Source organism: Pyrenophora tritici-repentis, chromosome 4 (genome assembly GCF_003171515.1).
Source record: "Pyrenophora tritici-repentis strain M4 chromosome 4, whole genome shotgun sequence".
NCBI classification, from domain to species: Eukaryota; Fungi; Ascomycota; class Dothideomycetes; order Pleosporales; family Pleosporaceae; genus Pyrenophora; species Pyrenophora tritici-repentis.
The window spans coordinates 2,453,441-2,471,664 of record NC_089393.1 but is presented as its reverse complement, the minus strand read 5'-3'; the positions used below and the strand labels follow the sequence as shown (position 1 = coordinate 2,471,664).

The following is an 18,224-nucleotide window of genomic DNA, read 5'->3' as shown; positions in this document are numbered from 1 at the left end:
GGACATGATCAGATGGGTTCGACGAGGGAGGGGGACGGGGCAGCGTACGTGATGATACCGGACATGACTCCTTGGTCGTAACCAAACAGGAACACGCCTAAAGAGACGAAGATACTTGTAAAGTAGCTGTGGCTATCAGCGAGGAACTTGTAGACGGGGCAGGTGTTGAGCTAACATGAGCTTCTTCCCGTGTAACCCGTGAATACGGGAGGGCCTATCGTTGGGTGCCATGATAGCGGCGAGAAGCTTCTCAGCTTTACTTATTGTTCGTGGACCAGGATCGGGGATTTCAATGTCTTCCAGGCGGATGCCGCGGGAGCTCTTTTCGAGATCTTGCGATGCGAAACGAGCCCGCTTTTGGTGTCGGCGAGGTTTGGAGGGATGGCCGTCCTCGAGCGAATCCCGCAGTCGTCGGCTGAGGGGGTCTTCGCGGTCCGCTAGCTGGTCGACCAAGTCACCAGTGTCGGTCCAGATGGAGAGGTCCGAGTCGTCGGACGGGGTGTCGAAGGAGGACCGCGCACTCTCCTTATCGTGGTCGTCGAGCAGATAAGCGGAATCTTGGTCTCGTGGACGTGCTACAGAGGCGAGGTTGTGGAGCGGGATATTGGCGGGCCTCCTGCTGCTCTGCGAATGTGAAGGAATGGTGAAGGTTGCGAGCTGTATGGGAGCAGCCCGTCTCCAACCTAGGTGTGAATGGGGAGAAGCAACGAAAGCGCGGCTGCTGGGGCACGTCACAGGGTCAAGCCGCCGAAAAGTGGAATCTTGCAAGGCTAGCGCGAGAGCGGTGAGAAACTCGGTCACATTTGGCTACGCAAGAAGGGATTTGGGGCTACGATGGGCACGATGGCGCTTCGTGATCAGAGGATGCAGATGGGTCAACTTGGATGCATGCGAACGAATGTAGTCCCTGCCCGGCCAGCGCTGCCGGGGGGTGCTTGGCGGATGGCGGAGGGAAGTGCTTCTTTACCAGCTCGGACCGAGTTGCGTCAAGCAATGCGCCATGATTTGCATGCGATATGGGTAGCGGAAATGAGCTTACCGTCATCATTGCTGCCCTATTTGTCTCGTAGACGTTCAGTCTGGCGGCGGAGATTAAAGGCGCGATAGACGAACATGAAGGCTGATAGCTGCCACCTGCAGGCTGCATACCCACCACGCTACCAGCTACGTAACCTGCGAGGGCCGGGCTACCATACCAAGCTTACCGACCACCCTCCAGTCGAATATGGGGCTGTGGAGGCGGGTCACTGGTCACGTTGGTTGAGGGTCTCAGGACTATCAACAACGGGAGCCCCGCATGGGAAAATAAATGGGTAAGAAAGCCGCGGATAAGTCGGGGATGGCGCAAATCTTTGTTACTTTGTGTGCTTCTTGAGACAGGTGTGGCATGCCATGAGAGCAGAATGTGCAGTCCGCGTGATGCGTGGTAGTTGGCACGCAAGGCTCTGCCAGCACGCGTGTAAAACGTGCCATCAACGCCTTGTTGTTGCAGCCTCTCGAATTCCTTTCAATCTTTTACGGTACTGTACCATTGCAAGAACGATCGACGCCGGAGATGCTGGGTGCTGGTGCTGGGACGTCCAGACGTTGATCGGATGTGGTGAGACGAGCCCAGCGTGAAACAGGCAGCTTTTTGGGCGCTAGAATACGGCCAGAGAAATGAGGTGGCAGACGTGTGTCCAGATGGTTCTTGCTGGATATCGTCGTTGTCGACGTCTCCCATGGCTTCGGGGCTTCATGCACCATTGCATAGCGACAAAGTTAGGTACAACACCATGTACCCAACCATCAATGCTGGCCTTGTGCGTCATGCCAGGTTTTGACACGACAAGCCGCTCTGCCGCTGACATGGGCACAGTGATCTCCGGCCTCCTATTCTCAAACGTCTTAGCGCGCAGGTCAGGTATCCGTGATTGGCCATGTCCGAGATTGCTGTGGTTTGGTCGGAGTCGTGGATTCTTGCTTCTGGAGAGCGGCTAAAGGGAGATATTCATGACCTCTTTCACTCGCAGAGCCTCCCTCACATAATCGCATCCGCTCCGCCTTACGCGCCATATTACGCAGAAGTCTCATCTGCGAGGGGGTTGGTTGTACCGACACTGACATCTTGCTCGGTCCCGCTATCGTGCATGCACCCAAGCCGCCCTGGGAAACCAACGTTCAAAGCTTGGCTTGCCATTGTTTCAAGGAAGCTCCCCAGCCACGCGCGACTCCGCTGCAACTTAGCAGACCAACCCGCCGTCTAAGACTTCACGGTTCGCCTTCACGCCAGCTGACTATAGTTGTCGCCATTGCGCCGAACGCTTGCTGTGCGTCTGCACACCCCACGCCGTTCGCTCTCCCACACCGACTTCTTCTTCACCGCGAGGCTGCGCACCACGCGCAAAACACCCCGACACCATGAGTCGCTACGGAAAGTTTGACGATTTTTGCCGGGACAGCGGAAACAACTGGAGCACGTTACCAGGTACATAGAATAACGCACACGTTACTAGTCTTTCGTATATACTGACCCTGCACAGTTTGCTATGTATGTTGAACCTCGAGCACCCATGTTCGCCGTTTGCGACCGCGCCGCTAACCCGTCCTCTTCCAGCTCTTCAATCAAGCCTCGACAAAAACAAACGCCGGATGGGGAGGCTGCACGCTGCGAGGCTTCCCCGTCGGTGGAGGCGACAGGCTGCACAACCTAGGCTCAATAATAATATGTGCTATCGCTGTCTTATCCACGCTGTTCCTGCTATGGAGGACAGAACGGAAGAAGGCTGCTGTAGGAAGAAGGTGCGCAGCTCAAACCTCTCACATCCAACATGCAATTGACATCATACAGAGAAATGCAGCTCTTCCTCCTCGGCTACATCATCATCTCCATCTGCGAGATCTTCACCATTGGCGGATTCCCCCTCAATAGTACCGTGCGCATTGTATGTTGGCAGTGTCTATATATATCTCACAAAGTCAAGCCTAACCCAGTCCAGGTATTCGTTGCGATCCACATTGCTGCCATCACTGCTACCTCATGGATGCTCATGCTCAATGGCGCCGTAGGCTACCAACTACTCGACGACGGCACTGCAGTGTCCGTCGGTCTCCTTCTAGGCTCGTCGGCCATCATCTTCGTCGGTACCGGCTACATCGCCCTTGACACTGGGCTGGAATGGACAAACTTCTGGGGCACCAGTCGTTCCCTACCAAACCAGGCCTATGCGCTATATACTCTCTACCAGCTCATCCCGCTGCTCTTCATTGTTATCTTCTTCCTTCTGGAAGCCTTCCTGGTGCTTCGCATCCTTGGCGAGCGCAAACCAATGCGTAAGTCTTGTTCCTTTCTACACCCTTTGTACACACTAACATCAACTCTCAGTATACCTCCTCGTCGCAGCGATTCTGTTCGCTATTGGCCAAATCTTCCAATATGTAATCAGCGTCCACATTTGCACTGGCACCGATGGCAAAATCAACGGAGGACTATTCTCAACCCTCTTTACATTACTATCAGTATCCATGATCTGGGTATTCTGGTCGAGCATCACCGAAGACGACTGGCCAATGCCAACTGTAGCTGGCTCTGGCGCGTATAATTAGAGGGGTGGGAAAGTGTTTAGGCTGTAAGCCGACGGCGTAATGTTTTTATGATGGCTTTTCAGGCATAGCGTATACCATTGGAGCTCTTTGGACGCAGTTAATGCGTCATGCCGGCTTGTGCTACGATACAATTAATGTTTTGCTAATGCATATCACTTCTGAATTTGAACTTGTCCATGTGCAAAACGTGAGAGCGCGTCGAGGTTGCGGGACACGCTCCCGCCTAAGCACGTGAAACTAAAGGTCCATTGTGCCCAGATGAACATTATTGATTGAGCCCACCAAATCTTCCGACATTCACTTCCGATCGCGCTGCAGCGACAATGAAAAGCATGGTCCTAGCTCTTCACGTCGTACCTTTTTCTTTCGCACCTCACATATGAATGCTTACAAAATCACCTTGACCTCGCCTCCCTCCCAGCCCTCAACGCCTGCTACTTGGACGCACGAACGCAGGTACCCACTCCTAGACCAGACCTCGTCCAAATCGATCCCGATTTACTAGCGAATATAATAGCCTTCTACATTTGCGGAGACTACGTGCGTCACGACACATTGCTAGTGGGCTCAAAGCTACACGCGAGCAATGGCCGACTCAGACTACGACTTTGAGGATGAGGGATCTGATGATGAGTACGTCGGGAACAAGAGCGGGACTTCCAGTACCCGCGCGCAATCTACCACAGCTAGCAAAAGGCGGAAAGTGGAGGTTCCAGTCAAAGAAGCACCCAGGCGGCAAGCCTGGGAGACGGAAGACTCACGAACGGTAGCGAAGACGATACAAACGGCCGAGGATGACACGCTGGGACAGAGCGTACAGGAGCGGGAAGAAGAGAGGAAGCGCAAGCGTTTGCGCAAGGACACAAAGCCCTTTCAACGAGGCATTATACGTCACGTCGTATTGGTGCTCGATCTCTCCGAGGCGATGCTGGAGAAGGATATGCGACCGAACCGCTTTATCACCATGATCAACTTCACCCAGGAATATGTCCGCGAATTCTTCGAGCAGAACCCTATATCGCAAATGAGCGTCTTGGGCATGCACGACGGCGTCTGCATACGCGTCTCAGAGCTGTCGGGGAATCCAGCCGAACACGTCGCTGCGATACAAGGCATACGGAGCAAGGACGATGGCAAAGAGCCCAAGGGCGCGCCCAGTTTGCAGAATGCGCTGGAGCTGGCACGAGCAACATTATACCACACGCCTAGTCACGGCACACGAGAGGTCATTGTAGTATTTGGCAGCTTGTTGAGTCTGGATCCTGGGGATATACATCAGACGGTCAAGGCATGTGTGCGAGACCGGATACGCGTGAGCGTAATTGGCATGAGCGCACGTCTAAAGATATGCACGGAAATCGTCACACGAACAAACGCGGGCGATGAATCAGAATACACAATCGCCACCGACCAGGAGATGCTGAAGGAGCTGCTGTTAGCAACCACGACACCACCCGTAATCCGACAATCTGCCCCTGTTGCTACAACTACAGCAGCGCCGTCACCCGAATCTGCTGCTGCACTCATGATGATGGGCTTCCCATCACGCGTAGTCGAAGATCAACTAACCATGTGTGCATGTCATGGAAACCTCACAATGGGCGGCTATACGTGCTCACGATGTAGCGCAAAAGTCTGCTCTTTACCCATCACATGTCCTTCTTGCCAACTCACCCTTCTCCTGTCTACGCATCTCGCACGCTCATACCACCATCTCTTCCCCCTCCGCAACTGGGCCACCGTCTCGTGGTCGCGCGCCCGCGAAAAGGGAAGCAAAGAATGCGTGGGCTGTCTCTCTTCCTTCAGCAAGCCGCCGACCAGCGACAAGGAAAGGAGCACAGCGGAGCAGAACGGCGAGGTCAATGGCACGAAGCGGGATGAGGAAGACAGCGAGGAGCAGAAAGCTAGTGAGAGTGGGCGGTATGAGTGTAGGGCATGCGAGAGTCATTTTTGTATCGATTGCGACATGTTTGCGCACATGGTATTGCATAATTGCCCTGGTTGTCTGGGAAGACTTGATCCTGGGGCTGGGTCTGGTGGACTGGCAAGTGGGGGACAGAATGGAGATGTGGTAATGAGTGGGTAATGTCATACCCACCGCCCTACGCTGTTGAAGAGAAAAGGTCCTTTTGGGTCTCGCTTTTAAACACACCAAAACGCGTGGTCCCGTGAGAACTCGTACTCTATCTTGCCTCTGTGGTTAACGGAATTAACAACATCTTACATGCCGAAGTTCGTTACCCCGCGGCCAGGCCGTACGTGGGGCAATTTGCACTAATGGCCATGTACTCCACAACCCGATACCGGAAGTTTAGGAATCACATCTCTAGTTAATCCCCGTCCTTTTTCTCCTCTCCCGTGGTTTCTCTTTATAAATACGTCCTTGAATGTTCATCCGCCCGGTAGTGAAGAGTCTCTGTCTTCAATCTTCTTGGTCTATCCCTTCTCGTGTTGCATATCGTACCTACAGATCCATCGACACAAGTACCCCTACATCTACATTCAAGCCCACTTGTCCGTTCTTTCCAAAATCAAGGTCTAAGTATTCGACGTCGTCTCCAGCAACAATGGCATCATCCCCTTTTGAGCGTCTAATCCGCTTCGAAACTCCAGACGGAGAGATCAAATACGGTGACTTGGGGAAAGCGGTGCCGACGAAGGAGATCGAAGGGAGGGAAGTTGATGTGTTGGAGGGTGATGTTAAGAGTGGGTTTAAGAAAGGTGGGGGGAGGGCAAAGGTCGGGAAGGTATGGTTGTTTTCTGTTTCTGTTATATTTAGGGTTATGTGGTGGGAGGGGGAGTGTGTGGAGAGTGGATAGAAGAGAGAGGATAAAACTTATACTGATACTAATGACAATGAACATAGCTTCTATCCCCTATCCCCGAATCACCCATAATCCTCTGCGTAGGACTAAACTACCGTAAACACGCCGAGGAGTGTAATGTACGTCCCCATCCCATCCACTTCATCCTCTTCCATCCACACACCCCATCTAACACACACCCACCAGCTCCAAATCCCCACCAACCCAGCAATCTTCACAAAACCCACAACCGCCCTAACCCACCCCACCTCCCCCATCCCCATCCACCCCACCTGCACCACCCAACTAGACTACGAAGGCGAGCTCACTTTGATCATCTCCCGCGACTGCAAAAACGTACCTGCCTCGTCATACAGATCCGTCTTACTCGGTTACACAATCTCAAACGACGTGTCGGCTCGTAACTTCCAGATGCCGATGAGTGTGTCCGGGGGACAGTTTGGATATGCAAAGAGCTTCGATGGGTTTGCGCCGTTGGGGCCGTGTGTTGTGGCGCCTGAGGTGGTGGAGAAGGAGTTGGGTGGGGTGCAGGGATTGAGGATTAAGACGAGTGTTAACGGGGAGGTGAGGCAGGATGGGGGGTGTGATGATATGATTTTTGGGGTGGGGGAGGTGGTGGAGCATTTGAGTAGGGGAACGACGCTTAAGTGAGTGGGCATTTTCTTCTTCTTCTGTTCTGTGTTGATGTGATGTCGGGAAGTTTTTGCTAATTGGTGTGTGAATAGGGCTGGGACGTGCATTCTTACCGGTACGCCTTCTGGTGTGGGCATTTTCATGGAACCGCAGGGCTTCCTCAAGGATGGCGATGTGGTAGAGGTGGAGGTCGAGGGGATTGGCAGTATTATTAATACTATGGAGTTTGAGAAGGAGCCTGTGACTGTTATGTGAGTTTGGGTAGACGTGGGTAGATGGGTAGAGTAGAATGAATTAGAGAACTGGGAAGTGGAGAAGGCTGTCAAGGATAACATTGTATGTTGTTATGTTCTGAAGCATACACACATGACCATGGTATTATCTTGTGCGACTCAACCTTAAATCGAGTCTCCCCCTGATCAATATATTTTCCTATGAATTTGAAGAGTGTTCTTGACTCATGATCCGTGTGAAACACGTGACATTGATTGACATCTACAATACGCGTATACCCATGCACTGCACGAGGACTGTAGACTTTGACATGAGTAATCTACAGAAATCGTCCTTGATCTCCCTACACCCCTTGGATCGTACACTGCTTCATACTACTAACTGACTATATTGGTCTTGTTGCAGAAGGGCACACACACACTATGCTAGCACAGTAGGGGTGACTTTGAGGTCAGAAGACGAGAAGGGTGCTTGCTTGCTTAGTTTCGAGTTTCGAGAAGCGATGTAACCTACCAATCCGGGACAAAGATGATGGTTGAAAACCCCTACCACTTTTTCGGTTTGTAGAATGGATGGGGAGCCGTTCTGCGGAATGCATGTACTCCGCGGAGTGCTTCGAGTGGAGTGTACGTAGGCCTGGTAGGCAGTGCAGGTACGAGCATGGGAGAAGACTGGAATCAAACGGGGGAGTTGACCTTGTTTATAATCGGGAGATGCGGGATTATCGGCTTGGAAGTGATGGGAGATGGATGCCTTATAAATTGCCTGATGGCCCCCGTTCCTCCAACTTCAATTATAGAAGAGCCATATATCTTCATCATCTCAAGAATAACGAATAACAGTAAAGATGGATAAGACTTCTAAACATCCTGTCGATACGAAACCCACTTCTTTCGAGAACCATGTCCAAAGCGTCGTGTATTGGATGACCAGGCAAATCACCAAAAGGGTAAAGCGTAGTCGCTATAGCCTGAGAATGTGTGGGGGCAAGCCCAGGCAGCGTGTCACATGCGACACCTTTGTCTCTGCTAGAGCCATGTGAATGCGTATTGGAGGTGTCGGCTGAGCCTAGGTAGTTTAGAGGGGTGTCATCCGTACCATGTCATTGCAGTGAGGCTGGCGTGATGGCGGATGGGTAGGTGGCGGCGGAGCGAAGTTTGAAGGCGTCTTGATTTGGCCTCTCAGTGAACATGGTCAAACATGCCTAGTGCATTCATGTAGAGTGTTTCAAAGCAGTATAGGGGCATGTGTTATCTGGCCCACTGAGACTGACGAGCACACTGTGCTCTGGTGTTGCTGGAGACGGCAGGCTGGGAGTGGGGAAGGTGGCATGGCGTCGAGGGCGGCGGTGATTGGCCGCAACCCTGGCGCGGTTACGCCAAGTTTCCGTTCGGATCTAATGGTGGCCTTCTCTCATATAGCGCCGCCGCCCTGCACCTCGTCACCATGTGACCTCCTCGCACTCGTGATTCACGGTGATCACTCAACTGCGCTGATAGTCCTGCCTGAAGCGCTTTGCAAGTCTGAGATATCACGGTAAGAGACTTTCTTTTTCTTTCTGCTTCCCGCAAGCGCGAGCACTTTTTGTCGACGACGATATTCTCGCGACGAATAACGACCATCATTCACGTGTTCCGGGACCACTCTGGTGTAGTAGCCGGGAACATCAATCCTCAAAGGTACGATAATCCTCACCCAAACCCCGAATGGCCCGTACCAGCCGTCGTCGACGTGGGCCAACTGCGGGTGCAAGACTCCAAGCTTGCTGCCGCCGGACTTTTGGGTGCGATGCGCCGACGACAATCGCGCCTGCTGTGCCGTGGTCGCGGCTGCCTCCAGTGCATCGAGCGAGCCTGCTGGCGGCCGTGTTGCGAGGAAGCGGCAATGGAGGGAGACGCGCATCCACGACGGAACGACGCACAACACCCTTGTACGCTTTCTACGACGCATCGGCTTGCACGATACGATGGCCACTCGTTTGAGCAGTGACAGCTTCGTCTCACAGCAACGGCAAATGGACGCGCCCAATCGTCGGCCGGCTGGCTTCTTGTCGCACCACCTTCACACACTCACCTGCTCGCGCCCGTGCTAATGTTTGTCGAACCCAGACTCTTGAATGCGCCTCCTTCCAAGCGCATAATTGCTAGCCCGACCCTGCCCAACTGGCTTGCGCGTGAACCCGTGAGCAAAGCGCCGCACCTCCCCCGCCTCGGTGGTTTGCGCCTGCGATTCAGGCTTCGAGCGCGTCTGTTCCCACCTCACGCCGCCAACCCACTTCCTCGGCCCCACGCCTGTCCCGCGAGCCATGGCTGACACTGCCGGCTATCCAACCGAAGGCAAGTTGGATGCTCACAACAACATTCATACCAATAAGCGAAAGCGAGACACCCGCGACCAAGGCATCAATCGACCCGCCCCCCACAGCTCCAACAACGACCTGACCGACCAGGCCACGGCCTCGTTTCTAGCCGCCCACAACGCGGCCGACGACGACATGCAGCAGCAGTTCGACGTACACCACAATGGCGGAACCAACACGGCGAGTGTTGGCGACACTGCTGCCGCCGCCCTAGCCTACCATCAGATGACGGTACCCCAAGCTACTGAACTACAGTTTCAAACACAAAACTCTGGCGATGGTTCTTTCGGCATGGGCGACCATGGTCAGCAACAGACGCCCATGCAAGACTTCAGCCTCGAGGCTCTGAAAGCTGTCACCTCATCAGGCCGCCCAGGCCAAAGCGCACCGAGCGACTCCCCTCCACAAAGCGCTACCCACAAGCCTCAGGTTGGCACAGAAGAGTGGCACAAGGTCCGGAGGGACAATCACAAAGAAGGTAGGCATTTACGGGAGCATTGTGGTTTACATTCGCTAATGCACTTGTAGTTGAACGTCGTCGTCGTGAGACCATCAACGAGGGAATCAACGAATTGGCCAAGATCGTCCCCGGCTGCGAGAAGAACAAGGGTTCCATTCTGCAAAGAGCCGTACAATTTATTACTCAACTTAAGGAGAATGAGCAACAGAATATTGAAAAGTGGACGCTTGAGAAACTTCTCACCGAGCAAGCCATTACCGAGCTCAGTGCCAGCTGCGATAAGTTCAAGGCTGAATGCCAGAGGGCTTGGGACGAATGCCAGATCTACAAGAGGGCCTGTGAAAACAATGGCATCATGCCGGACGAGATCAAGGAGCGCCAAGAGAACGGCGAGCAAACGGGTGCAAGTAACATGTAACCCTCTTGTCTCCTGTTTCCGTCTATTTACCGAACTTGTTCGTTCGAAACGATGTCGACGAAGTCTGTTTCTGTTATTCATGTGCGGGACAATTGTACTTTTCTACGGGCGCATGGCCTCCCTTTTTTCTAATCCACACTTTGAGTGTTGGCTACTTTTTAGTTTCGAATCGGCGTACACAGTGGAGGTATCACTCGCTCTGCTAGCATGGGCTTTTGTATGAATGTCTGCATTAGGCGGTAGCGATCGCAATGTGGATTTAAGCCTCGCACACGTAGCTAACGGAGGCTTGCTCCTCATGTCTTTGCGGAGTCGGCGATACATTCCTATATAGGGAAGGCTTATTTCAATGATATGACATTTCTGATGACTTGCTCACATGTCTGCTGTCGTTCACGTGAGTTGGTGTCTTAAAAGGCCCTGCATACAAGGGAGCTTCGTCGTCGGCATTAGTACCGCCAAGCAGGTGCCGGGAACCCTGACTATCCATTTAGCGGACGGCGCATCCCACCCCACCTGCAGACGCACAGCGATCAACACTTCGAATTGTGAACACGCGTTCCTCCGCTACCCGCCCACTACCATGAGCCGCACGTGAATTTGCCCCCAGATGTGGTGGGCGCAACACGTTTTCCACCGCTGAATCCTGCACGCGAACACTCGGCGCGAACTACCATGGAGAACCACAAAGTGCCCATCGAGCCCCTCGTGCCTCCCATAGTCGACGAGGCCGAGCTGATTGGCAATTCGAGCGCTGATTTCCCCATCATCGAAGCAGAGCCGGAAGAGGAGCTTAATTTGCCTCTTGATACTGCTGAACAACAGCGCCTGCTGCTCGACCAAGGCGAGGCGCAACCCGCAGCTGGACCTCCCCTCACATTACCAGGACGTCCAGGGCTGCAACGAGGCAATTCAGTGCCTACGCCTGCACCTCACCTTCCTCCTCCGGCACCCCCAGTGCCACCTCCAGATACTCCGCAGAATGACTCGCTTTCGCTCGCGCAGCAACAGAGTTTCATGAGGGGTATACCCAAAGTCGAGCCTACCCCGTACGCCTTCACCTACGATGACGCCTCATTCTTCGAGGAGGAGCTGGAGGAATGGTTCTCATACGCTGTGGAAGAGCAGGCTATGTTGCTAAAGACACAGGCGTCTTACGCCCTTGAGTGGAGCGCATACCATGGCCTAAACGACGCTTCAAACGGCGAGGACGGTTTGGACTGGGCCACGGCGACAACATCACAACACCGAGACTTTGTAGTACACTTATTGGGAGGACTGAAGGAGGTGGATCCTGCATTGAGGCTTAAAAAGCTCGAAGCTTTGGTCTATGTCCTTCTCGGGTGCTGGCACGAGACTGCTGGTTTATCTGAATCACCAACGGCTGGCAAGACACCCTCAGACCGAGACTCGAGTGCGGGCACAGCACGTAGCACTGCATATGAGAAGTCGGGAAGACAAGCATCGCTCATCAAGCGCAATGTACACCTATTGGCTGATAACAATGGCGTACAACCAGTCGTCGACGTACTCACCTCTTCGCTTTTGAGGTCGTGCGGAATAGATAGCATTCCTGAGGCTCCGCGCGATTCAAGAGAGGCAGAGCGGCGTGAGATTTGGTGTGCGATGACGGCAGTCTACGTCCTACTCGAAGTTGCGCGTGATGAGGAAAAGACGGGAAAGGGCCTCAAACTCCGAGGCGCTATCCTTGGTCTAGACAAGCCAGGTCTGCTTATGCTCTTTGTGGATCTCATTGCAAAGCTTAGGTGGGACGAGACGATCAGTCTGCCCTTGAGTAAGATCTCTCTACTACTATGGAAAACGATATTGGTTACCTTTGGCGGCCTCCAGCAGGTTGATAAAGTAAAAGAAACGTTCCAGGATCATAGTCTTGATTCGAAAGATAGCAAAGGACAGCCGCTCATAACTGCTTCGCCTCTCGATTACCATCTGTTCCGACAGGAGATCAGTTCAAAGTACCCAGCGTACAATCCTCCACTCCCACTCTTCCCTCTCGAACCCGAGAACAACTCCATTCTACCACCCCTCAAGAATCATCCAAATAAAGTCGCCGGCAATCATGTTTTCGGTTCCGGACTTGGGGAATCAAACGGCAACAGCACATCTATCCTCCACCAGCCAGTTCACATTGCGACCCCAGCGCCTTCCCCTCCTCCTTCGCCTGCAGGCCCTGGTGGCAAAGGCGGAAAGAAACAGAATTATCAAACGAATCAGATGTTTCCGTTCTTGTATCCTCCGCTCGACGAGTCTAGCAATAATTTGGGCGGTAAAGGCTCGACTGACCTGCAGGATTTGCTTGTAGGACGCAAATGGGAAGGCTCGGATATACCCGCCTCAATTCTCGAGGCAGCAGAACTCTTTGCGAAGCGCATGAAAGCTACACGCGCAATGAAGCAACTATGGGAGGAGCGTGTAGCGTTTATGAAGTATGAGCGAGGCTGGACAGGTCCAGATGAACATCGTGATATAGAGGAACTGTCGCTCGAACCAAAAGATGAGCCGAAGAAGCAACCGCCTCCTCCTGGAAGCCCTGAGGAGCGGTTGGGCTTCGTCGAAGAGTTTTACCGTGTCGCGCTGCCGAATCTACAGTCACTGATCATTGTCCTCATCAAGGCAATCCTTGCGCATGTCACAGCACTCGTCACGCAATCTAGTGGAGCGAATGGCCTTCAGAGTGGGTTCCAATTTCAAGACCAGAATGGTACGGCAGCTGGACGGCCCGATATGAACGGTTTCAATGGTCACACCACCGTAGCTACGAACGAGGAGCTGGATGCGATGCGAACGCAAGAAGTTTTGGATAAAGCAGTCACTGGCACCTTGATATTGATCTTGAAGTGGTTCAAGGCGTCGCATATCCTAAAGTTTGAGTACATCACACAGCTGCTTGTAGACTCAAGCTATGTTCCGTTGATCTTGAAGCTACTGCAGCTACAAGAGGTTGAGAAGATTGTCAACTTTAGGAGCGAACAGGAAGAACTCAACTTCTTCAACTTTTGCCGAACACACTCGAGGAATGCGTCTGAAGAGGACAATGCCGACCAGCAAGACGGAGAAAAGCAGGACGGCGAATCAGAAGAAGACGATGCAGCTCCACCTCCAATTCGTCTTTCAAGACAAGACTCGACCGATTCAGGCGTTGAGCCGGCCCTGCCACCAGCTCAGCTCCAGCCTCCAGAAGTGGACGAACTTGGCTTTCCTACCAATGAATTGCCAAAGGAGCCAATCACCAACTTTTCATGGCGGGCTTTCTTCACGTCCATCAACTACCTGCGCATCATGCAAAAGATCTGTAAGAACAAAGCGCATCGGAATCTCATGCTGGTCTCATACAAGTCTTCGCAATTCCTCCGCAAGGGCCTAAAGGTGCCGCAGCCAGAGTTACGCTTATATACGCTCAAGCTCTTCAAGAATCAAGTTCCATACTGTGGTCGCAAATGGCGACAGTCCAATATGCGCGTCATTACTGCAGTATATCTACATTGTAGACCAGAGCTTCGAGATGACTGGCTAGCTGGAAGCGACGTGGACGCCGAAGTCGACGAAAGCGTACCGCTCGAACAGGCCCTACGTTCTCTCACACATTGGCATAATCTTAAGCGGTACCCAGAGAGCCTAGGCGCTAAGCCTGGTGTGCTAGAAGAAGAGCAAGACTTTTTCCGGAACGAGCTCGAGAAGATGGATTGGGGCGATGAAATTGTCAATGAAGGCGAGCTAGAGCATGGCTGGCCGGATCTTCAGGTTGAGGGTTGGTGAGCATCTTGCACGCCGCGCCCCTGAACATTCCAACGCCTTTTGCCCTCTTGAATCGTCCTGATAATCCAGATTTGGATATCACATTGACGTCTTAAATTCTAGATGATTCAGACCGGGAGCAGTTTCTCGCACGCCCGAAAATGATTGTGCATCGACGCCGGGCAGCAGGTCGAAGCGGGAAACTCATCAGGCCGTCTTTGGCACGTTCGCTTTCCGATCCAGCGGCCCTGAAAACTTGGCCGGGCGCAAATAAATCGAAACGCGTTTGTCCGTGGGATATTCATAAGGAACTTGAGGAGCTGGTTATTGCGTCGACAACTAATGATAGTGATGACGAGGATGAGAAGGGCGATGAAAAGGACTCCAAGGCGAAAGAGGATGAGGAGAACTTCCTCCCTTCGGAAAGCTGGAAGAGGAAAGGAGCGAGGGAGTTGTGGCGCGAACGTAGGGCAAAGAGTGAGGGCATAACTTCGCAGTTGAAGTCTGTGAGACGGGGTCGTTTGGGGACGTGAGATGTAGTGTCGCTTCGCTCTGGTTTGTGAATTGATCAACGATATCCATAGCTTCATGCTTTGTAATGAATGTACTTGTACTCACCTTTATATGTGCGTTGTGTTTGTGTGGTTCCTAGCTGTGCTAGACTGTTAGCTAGATGTTCAGATGCCGCGGCGTTTGCGCCTGGACCAGCCCAGCATCATCATGGTCATTATCCAAGGTACACAGACCAAAGCTAGACGCTCTCCAAGACAGTAGCGATGTTTGCTAAGGTGAAGGGAATCCACCAATCAATGAACTGTGTATCCAGCTTACCTCCGCAGAAGAAGAAATGCGGGCCGGCTTGCCCGACTCGGGGTGGCACTACCCCGAGCTCTGGTTCCCCACAGGTGGAGTTGGCTACAAGACGTCGGCATTTGCTCGTTCGTCTGGATTAATTCCGTGGCCCTTTGCTTTTGCGCTCTTCTCACAACTTTTGTATAGCTTTCGTCGCGTGTTTCTTCCTTTGTATTTTGAGATACCAGCGCAATCTATCTAGCATTGACTTTGATTGAGCGAAAAGCAATAATGGCCAAGGTCTTCGATTATGCCGAGGGTCTGTCACCGCCGGCTACTCCAAACCTCACTTTCCCACTGGCTAACTTGATGGAACAGTCGCGCAGCACAATACTGCAGAAAGCTGCTGGGTAGTTCTCTACGGAAATGTCTACGATGTCACGCGCTTCCTGCCCAAGCACCCTGGTGGTTCGAAAGTCATCCTCCAACTCGCCGGCACCGATGCGACCGAAGAATACGATCCCATCCACCCTCCGGGCATTCTCGAAGAAAACCTCGAAGCGTCGGACAAGCTTGGTACCATAAACCCAGATACCCTACCAAAAGATGAGAAGACACCACAAGAGACGGGCGAGACACAAGATGAAGGGCCCGTGGACCTGGACAGCATACTAAACATTGACGAGATTGAACAAGTCGCTACAAAGCAAATACCGTACAAAGCATGGGCATACTACTTCTCCGCGAGCGACGACCTCCAAAGTAAATCCTTCAACAACAGCGTATACCGCACCATCCTCCTCCGGCCCCGTGTCTTCGTCGACTGCACCCGCTGCGACACCTCAACCACCTTCCTCAGCCACCCAGTCAAGCTCCCCATCTACGTCTCGCCAGCCGCCATGGCGCGACTCGCCAACGCCGACGGCGAATGGGGCATCGCACAAGCGTGCTCCCAATACGGCGCCATGCAAATAATCTCGCAAAACGCATCCATGACGCCCGAGCAAATCGTCGCAGACGCTACCCCGGGCCAGGTGTTTGGCTGGCAACTCTACGTGCAAAACGAGCGGGCTAAAAGCGAAGCCATGCTCGCCCGCATGAATAAATTAGAGTGTATAAAATTCATCTGTCTCACGCTTGATGCGCCGGTGCCGGGGAAACGCGAACACGACGAACGCAGTAAGAATATCGGGTCTAACTTACCCGTCCGCGCCGCGGTGCAAGAATCGCAATCGGTTAGTAAAACTAGCATGTCGGCACAGACACCATCCTCAGACGCAGATGTAAACGGGAAGCCGAAACCGAAATCAATGGGTGTAGGCCAATCCCTCTTCTGGGGCACAGCCGCGGATTTAACTTGGCGTACAACTCTCCCCTGGCTCCGCGAACACACTCATCTCCCTATTGTCCTCAAGGGCATTCAAACACATGAAGATGCTTATCTGGCTTCGCTGCACGCTCCGCATGTTAAGGCGATTATCCTGTCGAACCACGGGGGAAGGGCGCTGGATACCGCTCCACCCGCTGTACATACACTGCTGGAGATACGCAAGTATTGTCCCGAAGTCTTTGATCGCGTCGAGGTGTGGGTTGATGGTGGAATCAAGCGCGGTACAGATGTTGTCAAGGCACTTTGTTTGGGGGCGAGGGGTGTGGGTGTGGGTAGAGCGGCGCTATTTGGGTTGGGTGCTGGTGGGAAGGAAGGGGTGGCGAGGGTGCTTGAGAGTAAGTTTATTCTTTGATTTCTTTTGATCTGGTGGGTGAGTGATGATGGGGAGTTGATAGCTAACATGTTGCACAACAGTTCTTAAAGCGGAAACGGAAACCTGTATGCGTCTTCTTGGCGTCGAGAGGGTCGATCAGTTGGGTATGCAGTATATCAATACTCGCGCTGTTGAACGCGATATCTGGGATGGACCGGCGCTGGAGAGGGCGGTTGTCAAGGCTAGGCTTTAGTTGTAGCTTTATTTGTAAGCTTCAACTGATCAAATTTCGCGAATCGAAGCCGTGTTCCTAATTGGAATATCCCACATGCCAAAATGTATTTCAGGGGACGGCGACAGCACAGGAAGGTTTCGTCCTGGCATGAGTAAGATGAAAAACTGCACGTAGTTGCTGAGGCTTCAGCATCTTAGAGCGGTTGCTAGTGTGCTTCTCAATTCTTTCATCTGGATTTGTGTCTCACAATTCATTACGTATTACGTGATTGATATCACGTGTTGAATGCAAGGCTTCAAAGTTCCAAGGCTGATGGTGGATTTCAAGCTTGGCTTTAATTACGATGAGAATGTCACTACGAAGATCTATATCTATATTTATCAAGATGTCACCATTGAGATCTAGACTTATCGAGATCTCGCGATTAAGCATGCAGGCCATTCTATTTCCACCACAACTGCGTCGATTCCAGCCGCCTCAAAGTGAGCATGCAGGCTCCTGCTTGTACCAAAGAACCTATACTGTCAAGTCACACGTCCGAAATTAAGTAAAAATGACGTGTGAAAGAACGAACATTCCGATTTCATCCGCGGAAAAGTCTAACATGTCCATATCCCTTTGAAAAGCTAAGATTACAAGACTATAGTAGTGAGCAAATCGGCAGGCGCGTCGATGACATCGAGAAGCGGTCGGACTAAGCTAAGCCCAAGCCCAAGGCCCAAGCCAAGCCAGGCACAACTTGACACCCGCCACACAGATCTTCCCTTCCCCCTCTCACTCAAACGTCACCCAGCAGCGTCTCAAACCACAGCAACCCCCCGTACCCCTCAAAACCACTAAACCCACGAATTTCAGTTGCAGCCACTAAAACCAAAAATCCACCCGTCATTCCTGCGCAAAGGCCCCCCCTCGCACCCCTTGCAAACCCAATGAAATAAAGCCGACCCCAAACGCTAAACGCCAGCTCAGAAAAGGGACGGGAAGAGCAAGAGAGAAAAAAAACGACATGTGAAACACAGGCGGGAACAAATCGGAAATTGCCTTCTTGGGGGGTATAATCTCATGCAAACCACACACGCACAAACTAGCGGGTTGATGTTTCTTTTGCCGTGCCGCGGACTGCTTGTCTGGTGGCGCAAAACGAAGCCTGTTCGTTCTTTCGCCACGGAGAACACAACAAAGCAGCAACATCTCAAAATCTCCTCCTCGTTTTTTTGGGGTTCT

The 18,224-nt window shown here is 52.6% G+C and overlaps 8 protein-coding genes across 8 annotated transcripts; 7 read left to right on the top strand and 1 right to left on the bottom strand.

The window, feature by feature from the left end:
• Positions 1–8: 8 nt before the first annotated feature.
• PtrM4_097270 (uncharacterized protein) lies at positions 9–231 on the bottom strand (the record flags this gene model as incomplete). The annotated part of the gene is made up of 2 exons (XM_066107214.1): positions 9–126; positions 176–231. 2 exons carry the CDS (start codon positions 229–231, stop codon positions 9–11), a joined length of 174 nt encoding a protein of 57 aa, XP_065962882.1.
• A 2,169-nt stretch (positions 232–2,400) lies between these two features.
• On the top strand, positions 2,401–3,585 carry PtrM4_097260 (RfbX, Membrane protein involved in the export O-antigen and teichoic acid; the record flags this gene model as incomplete). Its single annotated transcript, XM_001933897.2, has 6 exons — positions 2,401–2,467; positions 2,523–2,530; positions 2,597–2,781; positions 2,831–2,924; positions 2,979–3,312; positions 3,365–3,585. 6 exons carry the CDS (start codon positions 2,401–2,403, stop codon positions 3,583–3,585), a joined length of 909 nt encoding a protein of 302 aa, XP_001933932.1.
• Positions 3,586–4,171: 586 nt separating this feature from the next.
• On the top strand, positions 4,172–5,517 carry PtrM4_097250 (SSL1, RNA polymerase II factor; the record flags this gene model as incomplete). The annotated part of the gene is made up of 3 exons (XM_066107213.1): positions 4,172–5,157; positions 5,212–5,492; positions 5,513–5,517. 3 exons carry the CDS (start codon positions 4,172–4,174, stop codon positions 5,515–5,517), a joined length of 1,272 nt encoding a protein of 423 aa, XP_065962881.1.
• A 635-nt stretch (positions 5,518–6,152) lies between these two features.
• PtrM4_097240 (uncharacterized protein) lies at positions 6,153–7,298 on the top strand (the record flags this gene model as incomplete). Its single annotated transcript, XM_066107212.1, has 4 exons — positions 6,153–6,332; positions 6,452–6,529; positions 6,597–7,057; positions 7,136–7,298. 4 exons carry the CDS (start codon positions 6,153–6,155, stop codon positions 7,296–7,298), a joined length of 882 nt encoding a protein of 293 aa, XP_065962880.1.
• A 2,284-nt stretch (positions 7,299–9,582) lies between these two features.
• PtrM4_097230 (HLH domain containing protein) lies at positions 9,583–10,514 on the top strand (the record flags this gene model as incomplete). Its single annotated transcript, XM_001933899.1, has 2 exons — positions 9,583–10,114; positions 10,165–10,514. The coding sequence occupies 2 exons, from the start codon at positions 9,583–9,585 to the stop codon at positions 10,512–10,514; spliced, it is 882 nt and encodes a 293-aa protein (XP_001933934.1).
• A 675-nt stretch (positions 10,515–11,189) lies between these two features.
• PtrM4_097220 (DUF3402 multi-domain protein) lies at positions 11,190–14,291 on the top strand (the record flags this gene model as incomplete). Its single annotated transcript, XM_001933900.1, has 1 exon — positions 11,190–14,291. One exon carries the CDS (start codon positions 11,190–11,192, stop codon positions 14,289–14,291), a length of 3,102 nt encoding a protein of 1,033 aa, XP_001933935.1.
• Positions 14,292–14,431: 140 nt separating this feature from the next.
• PtrM4_097210 (uncharacterized protein) lies at positions 14,432–14,803 on the top strand (the record flags this gene model as incomplete). The annotated part of the gene is made up of 1 exon (XM_001933901.1): positions 14,432–14,803. The coding sequence occupies one exon, from the start codon at positions 14,432–14,434 to the stop codon at positions 14,801–14,803; it is 372 nt and encodes a 123-aa protein (XP_001933936.1).
• A 550-nt stretch (positions 14,804–15,353) lies between these two features.
• On the top strand, positions 15,354–17,018 carry PtrM4_097200 (LldD, L-lactate dehydrogenase (FMN-dependent) and related alpha-hydroxy acid dehydrogenase; the record flags this gene model as incomplete). Its single annotated transcript, XM_001933902.1, has 3 exons — positions 15,354–15,381; positions 15,441–16,787; positions 16,867–17,018. 3 exons carry the CDS (start codon positions 15,354–15,356, stop codon positions 17,016–17,018), a joined length of 1,527 nt encoding a protein of 508 aa, XP_001933937.1.
• Between the last annotated feature and the right edge of the window lie 1,206 nt (positions 17,019–18,224).